The following is a 7,693-nucleotide window of genomic DNA, read 5'->3' as shown; positions in this document are numbered from 1 at the left end:
TATTTTGTTTTATTTTTCATATGTTAATCATAAATTACATGTTTATCCCTTGCCTGTGATTCTCAAAAAAGTGTAACGTTATTCCCCTTAATTGAACCCTTGTTTGGTTTGATATGCTGCAAAGACATCTATTTTAGGCTCTCTATAAATGACTCAGAGCTTTAATACACATTATTTGACTGTCGTCATCGGCCAACTTGATTTTTTTTGAGCGAGTGGAGCCTGAGAACTTTGTTTCTTTGAATCTAGGTCGGATTATTTTGATATTTCATAATTTATTCCTTTTACCACGCTTTCACACACATATTCATTGTCTTTGCTTTCACAAACACTTTACAATGAACGATAAAAATTACCCCTGACATTTTAACGTGCCAATTTCCCTAGAAGGACCATTGGCAGGAGAACTAGACCTCCGCTTGAGGCGAGGAGTTGGATGATGTACGCCACCACCGGTAGAGAGGAGTAATTACGGAAGTGAAGTAAGGGCAAGTTGAGCGTCCTGGGTTGACCTCATATTTCATGTATCCCAGTACAAAGGTCCTTGGCAATGTCGTTGCATTCGCTGCTACAGTTTACAGATGAACTCTGTCTTCTTTCCAAGTAAGTTCAGTTGAAGAACTGAAGTTAAAGTTCATCCCTTCAATCATCATTTTTCGTTGGTTAGTTTAAATTTTCTTCATTGTTTCTAGTCTCTTCCGGGATGCATGTTGACTCAACGATACACCATGCACGCATGCGATACCACAACTAGACTTTTCACTCGTTTTAACCACCTGTCTAATCATTTGGCATATATCCTCTTCAGAATGTTTTTTAAGGCTGTATTTAAAGTGAACATGCATGAAATATGACTTTATTGATACCAGGCAATCAACGTGCATGATGCAACCATGGATGTAATTTTTTACATCCATGTTTTTTACATCCATGATGCAACTGATGCAAGGACTTGAGGAGGCCCAATGATCTGCCTTACGATCGAGTCGCGGAAAGCAGCGAACCGTTAACCGTACCGTTAAAGTCATAATATATTCGCCATGTTTCAAGTTAATTTACCGGCGCAACCTATTACTTACTTTCACATTTATATTTTCTAAGCTGTGCCAGGCCGGATTCCAAATGACCGCTATGCCAAATGTGTTGTATATTCACCGCAGGGGTATTTCCGGATTGGGACGTTTATACGCACACTCGCACAGCTGCACAGTGTACACAGTGCCTCCACCCACAGAGGGACTGTTTACACCAAACTTGCATGAAATTTGCCGGAAAGAAAACTCTTTATTTCTTTACAGCAGCCTAGCTGGAGTATCTCAACAATGTATATATATCCTTTGTTAAAATCGTTCTGGGTGACTCACACCTGTACACCATTACTCTACCTAATACACATGTTTAATAGCACAGGCGTTATGTGGACTGGGCGCAGGTAGTATGAGTTTATGCTGTGAGTTTGTGCTGTGTTCCGACATTCTGATATGTAGCCTTACAAGAAGTAAGGCTACCTATCAGAAAGGCGGAATGTAGCATAAACACATAGCATAAACTACACTTTCACAAACTACCCAGTCCAGTAACGCCTGTGTTTAATAGTTGTAATTATCTGAAATACAGTAGATACAGTTTCAATGGTCAAAATAATCTCTCCTTTGTCAGATCCTAACAAACTGTAAAATGGCAGAGGTCAGTTCTACATCAAATGCTGATCATGGTCCTGTGTTTGGTCAGGAGGAAGCAGAAGATGCCAATGTTTTCTTTGAAGATATTTCCTTCTATTTCCGGAACTGGTCAGACCTCTCTCCTGAATACCAAAAAGACTTCAAGAGCATCTGTTATCAGTTACTTGAAGAAGATGATTGTGAAAAGTTTGAGATTGTAATAAAAGAGGGATTTGGTGCAAATATAACGTTTCGACCGAGGGAGTACTTGAACTTCCCAACACAGCAAACAGTAATCTCAAGGCTACGACAGTTTGGCGTGGGTCAGTATGATATGACCGCTCTGCAAATTTCCCTGGCCTTGTTTTCGACAGAACGGCCCACCAATCGCTGCTTAGAGTTGCTGCTCAAGTACGATGCCAGCACAGAGATGGATGACTCATATCCGAATCGCATGGACCCCATGTACATGGCCTGTAAAACTGAGAACTTTGGAGCTGTGGAGTTGTTACTGAAATACAGCAAGACAGCTGCTGATGAAATATACCTAGATCTGATCCATAAAAAGCCACATCCAAAACGGCTTGAAATTTTGAAAGCTCTGCTCCAGCATGGGGATCCCCTAATGAGACCGTTCTACCAAAGCAACTACTTGTTGCATATGGCGGCTCTTGATCGATATGAGAACACTGCACATCTAGAGTTACTTGTGTCATGCGGTGCTGATCTCAACGTAACCAATGGAGCAGGCTGTACGGCTTTATACTCAGCGGCAAGCATGGGAAACCTGGCAGGATGCCAATATTTGCACCAGCATGGTTGCCAAGTTAATGTGGATACAAATGACGGATGCAGCCCATTACACTTGGCATTCAAAAACCAAATGACGAAGTGCGTGCCATTTCTCATCGACATCGTAGATGACATCAACAAGGTGGACTCGGAGGATCACACCCCGTTGGATTATGCCATGATCTGCGGACCAGTGTTCCATGAATTCAACACAACAGCGGAATTCTTCAAAAACGTGCCAGCCGAAAAGTACATCAAACTGATGCTGAACAATGGGGCTCTTCTCAACAAATTCAACAAAGAAAACTTCAAGGCGTTTCTCAGACGATCATCAACAAAAGTGGAACTGTTGGCTCTTCTCTTCAGCACATCTCCAAACTTAAACTTCATTGAATTTGATGATTGTGGTGAGGATCTGTTTAAATGGTTTCCAGGATTCGGTCAGGAGATTCTGGAGCTTATGAAGCAGCCGCGATCTCTGAAACACTTTTGCCGCCACTCCCTCAGAGTGTCCCTTGGAAAGAGGTACCTGGCAACTCTAGAGGCCAGCGAATTGCCACCAACTCTGCACAAGTATTTAGTGTTTGATGACCCAAGAGATCTAAGATAGGAGGTCACCTTTTTGATAGGGTTAGGGTTTGCTGTGTGTATAGTACTGTCAAGTGGAGATAGTTTGGAACACAGAAAAGTGGGAATATCTATTAGCTTTACATACTAGTTTTCTGGGAGGAATGATGTAAGTTTTCTCCAAGTCTATATACATTATGAAACTAATCTGTTATAGACATACCAAAGTCCCGTTCTACCAGATATAGAAAACTCTATCCAAGTTTCAATTTCAGTCTCTGTATGTAATGTATGCATATTTGAAGTGAAACAGTTTCAAAAGCCTCTGTAATCAAAAGTTGAACTGTGCTATTCAGCTGACAAAACATTTAACAATCAACTACCTTCAATTACTCATCAATAAATTAGTACATATGATGTGCCCCCTACATAATTGCTAATGATGTATTTTCTATTATAACGCGATACAAATATATTTCTGTAGACTACTTTATTCATATACCAAGCCATGGATGCCAGGAAGCTGTTCAGTGAATCACAGATCCAAGATGGCTGCTTCCAATTCAGCAAGCATGTTTTCTGCAATCAATTAAAAAATCTCATGTACCTTCCCAGAGCACAGGTGGTGTTCATAACAATAACAGAAAGAAAGAAAGAAAGATACTGCCACCTTTCTATCCTATTCCTGAAGGGCATTATAGAGAAGCCATTCTTAGATCTTGGCTAAAAGTAAAATTAAAAAAACTGAAATGAAGCATGAAAGTTAGAAAATACAGAAGTTTGATGTGTGACACCATTTAATGATGTTTGATTTTGTCTGGAAAAGATGAAGAGGAGTGAAAGAGAGCGTAAGAAGCTGTTATTTAACAAAAGGAGGTGATGTGAGATTTTTTTAACTCATACAAAGGGAAAGTAATATATATGTACATTTGTGATGGATATCATGGATTGTAAATACCTTGACTTGGGAATCATGCCACCGATAATGTACGTTGTTTCTTCAAAATCAATGCATGCAATATGATGCAATCAATTCAATACTGTGGGTTGTTCAAACATTAAATAAAGGTGTGATCAAGTTGTACTTCAGACAGTTTTTGTTTTTGTTTCTGTTTCATTTTGTTTAGTTTCTATCACATTCAGGTCTCTGATCTGCTTTGTACTGCTTAAAGGGCGGTGGTTGTCAGAACAGCGCTCAAAGGTCGCTAGGGACCCCTACGACAGATATAAATACCGTATTCAAGCTACGTTGGTGATTGGTGAAAGTCAAAACATGTTGTACATCGTAAAATTTAAATGTTGCAGCTATTTTGACATGATGCATCTATACATAGTGCATGAAATACAATGTTTGTAAACAAGAAAGTTGCACATGCGCAGTTCCAATGACCACTTCCCTTTAAGGTAGAACGTGCCTACAGAACAGATACTCACACCCAATTTTTTACAATACTTTTCTGGTATACCAACTGTGGGACTCATTTTAAAGCTCTTGGAGTAGGGAAAATTTTCACTTTCTTGCTGGAAAAATTTTGTGTTTTACCCAAGGGGTTAAAACGGGTATGGTGCCGTGGCCATTTTGAATTTCAAATACCAGTAAATGTTGGGTAATTAGTTTCTCTAGTACCAAACCTTGCATGGTGACCCCTGATTTTTATTCTGAATTTGGTAAGGGAATGGATGTGGTTGAAAGTTTCATTGAGGAGAGTTTGAGCAAAAGTTTAGTCTCACTTTCGAGTGACATATTACTTTAAGAAACTTTTGATGCTAGTATCCTTTAAATGGATGAAGGATTTCACGACTCAGTTATTCATTTTATGACACAGCCTATCTGCTATTAATGATTCTCCTAAATCATAATGTACGGCATTGTTTTCACGAGTGTATCATAAAAACAACATCGAAGAACAAGTAACTGAACCATCAAAACTGTTTTTCAATTGTTTATTCTCTTTAAAAATGCAATAAAAATTCTTCTCTAGTCCTTGTACCATTTGAAGGATGCAGTATTTGCTGTACGAACATAAATGCAAAGGCAAATATGCATAGTTATTGTTGTTCAGAGTAACAATGCTATGTATGGTAGGCAATATTACTTTTGTTTTGTTGCTGTTTTTTGAAGTATCACATTTTAATTCATCATATACAATAATAACTGGCAATGTAAAACACTGATGTAAGCATGAAAGTTAAATGTTGATACAGGCATACAAAAATTCATAGCGACAGAATTAATGTGAAAAATAAGTTGAATTTTTTCTCCCTAACTTTCTCCCTCATAGAGGCATACACTCTGAAAAAAGACTGTGGTAGAGGTGAGACATCTCTGTTTTAATCTCACTCAATTACTTGTTTTTGGAAAGTTGTGATGAGCCCGCCAACATGTCTGCTGATAATAAAATTGCCTTTTTTTTTTTTTTTTTTTGAAAAAGATAAATTTATTTCAACATAGTCACAAATAAAACAAGTCTACATAACAGTGAATGCATTAAAATTACAATGCGTCTTGTCTGAAAAAACAAATAATTAGCTGTTTGATAACAAAGATCATCATATGAATGCATTCAGGATGCATTCTTCTCCTTTATGTAGCGCGCAAACAAATTCCTTAAGACTCAAATTATTTGTCTGCAACTACTATGCAATAGTCGTCTACAACTGATATTCCGTAATGCGTTCCTCTTAAATAAGACGAAGCAAATATCCGATCTAAGTTTCACGTGGTTTATTCGAATATAGGCATGTCTTCCAGACTGAGAACAACAAATTCTCTGAGTAGAATGTTGTACTACAAACGTTGAGAACGTTAAACGTTAACAGTAAATACAATTGCCTTTTTCAAAATCGATTTTGCTGGGGGGCCACCAACGTTTCTTATCACAGTATTTTTTGTTTTTAGGGAAAGCCACATTTTCCAGAATAATCCATTCAACGTACAACTTTTTAATGAAACTCTTGTTTTCCTGCCAACCATTATTATTCATCGACATAAAAAAAATCAAAGTAGTAATTTTGGCATGGATTGGAACACCATAGACATTGGCTTTGTACTTACCGAGAAGCATATCTTATAAGTATAGGAATGTTCCATCGTCTATTTTTCATAGTACTTCATCGCCAACTCTTCGGTTGGCAAATTGCATAATCGGACAATGATCAGTTATGCTATTATCTCTTTTGTCTCAGTTTCAATTGTTTTCCAATTAGTCAAACAATTCTTCATGAACGTCCATTTTACATCATTGTTTTTGTTTACTCGTTATTATCAACAACATTTACAATTAAGAAGACACTGACTATATTTTAACTTTAGCATAGTATGTAAATTTTTCGTGGCGATTTCCTTATCGTTGGTCAAACATTCTTTCTACAACAGATGGTCAGATAGCTTCGTTGGTAGGAAGACTTGTAAAGTTGTCATCATCCGGATGAGCAATTGATGACAAATTTGCATTTATGACCTTTTTGGGCCAATTTTATCAATTTTGGTCGCAACATCTTCTTTGAGACTACATTCTCGATTGGTTTCCAAGGTGATATCCATGGTCTGATTCATGACGTCATTAAAATGTGTTAAAATTATGACAACATTCACATATGTAAGTTTTATCAATTTACTATCATTTATAATTTAAGTCAAGCTAAAATATTCCTATTCACCATTGCGTTTTGTCCTCCTCAAAAATTTCTACGGCTTCATTACACAAAGTCAGGTGGACAATTTTACTCGATGACAAGTAAGTTTGTGCAGAGGACAACTGAATACAATTGGCCACTTTTAAGACCTTTGTAAAATTATGAAATTTAGACATTTATTGGCATGCCACCAAGCTTACTTTTATTACTAGTAGTAAATTCCGATTTAGCGGAATGAACATGTGTCGAGTTCATGATTCCTGGGATTGTGAATGAATTTGTTCGCAATACTCTACCAGACAACTGGAGACAATCAATCAACATTAATAGCCCTGCAAAATATGGTATATTTGTATGTAAATAGGAGAAAACAGTAACAATTAAATCAAAACCCTGGACAAAGACGCATTTTGCCGTACATTCCATGAATTTTATTCGCTCTTGTGATAGTAATGAAAGCCTTGTCAAATGTCGGTAAACAGTGGGTAATTTGTTTCTCTGGTATCAAGTTTTGAATGATAACCTCTGATTATTTATGCGTGATAAAGGGAATGATTTAAATTTATTAATGTAAGAATGGAAAATTTGAGAAAAAGTTTAAGACGCAATTTGGAGGCGCGTACTATCTTACAGGAACCTCGTGTTCCGAATGCTTATTACCTAGAAAACGAAACAGACAAACAGACAGACGATAATATGAGGAAATAAACCGTCAGACCACAAGGCAGTTGTCCCCCTTACAATTCCTGTATTCAGAATTTAGTAAAACATCTAAAGTTAGCGATAAGAAGAAGATTGAGTTAAATTACATCAAAAAAGACACAAAGTTGGAAAGATCTGATGAAAATTGTTTTATTAACTTGTAAGGGATGATCGTCGACGTTTGCCTAGTGAAGGAACGTCGTCATGGAAACCGTCATGAAAACCAAAATTAGAACGTTTGCAAGCCAATAGTCTTTATATTAACATTTCTTACACTCTACTCACAATAGATTATTGCTGTAATGTAAATGACTACTTGTAAATTTTTCAAGGAC

The 7,693-nt window shown here is 37.2% G+C and overlaps 1 protein-coding gene across 2 annotated transcripts; it reads left to right on the top strand.

Moving 5' to 3' along the window:
* The first annotated feature begins 466 nt into the window (after positions 1-466).
* LOC139150997 (ankyrin repeat and SOCS box protein 13-like) lies at positions 467-4,109 on the top strand. Of its 2 annotated transcripts, none has more exons than XM_070723510.1 (2): positions 467-603; positions 1,660-4,109. In XM_070723510.1, exon 2 carries the CDS (start codon positions 1,678-1,680, stop codon positions 3,061-3,063), a length of 1,386 nt encoding a protein of 461 aa, XP_070579611.1. In that variant the 5' UTR covers positions 467-603; positions 1,660-1,677; the 3' UTR covers positions 3,064-4,109. The 2 variants fall into 2 exon arrangements, with proteins under 2 accessions (XP_070579611.1, XP_070579612.1); XM_070723511.1 differs by having other exon boundaries at positions 468-662.
* Positions 4,110-7,693: the final 3,584 nt, after the last annotated feature.

Source organism: Ptychodera flava, chromosome 15 (genome assembly GCF_041260155.1).
Source record: "Ptychodera flava strain L36383 chromosome 15, AS_Pfla_20210202, whole genome shotgun sequence".
Taxonomy (NCBI): domain Eukaryota; kingdom Metazoa; phylum Hemichordata; class Enteropneusta; family Ptychoderidae; genus Ptychodera; species Ptychodera flava.
Note: the sequence above shows the minus strand (reverse complement) of the source record. Positions and strands in the feature narration are given on the sequence as shown.

Bases quoted from the DNA above. Each gene is read 5' to 3' on its own strand.
- LOC139150997 (XM_070723510.1), top strand. From the start codon at position 1,678: ATGGCAGAGGTCAGTTCTACATCAAATGCTGATCATGGTCCTGTGTTT.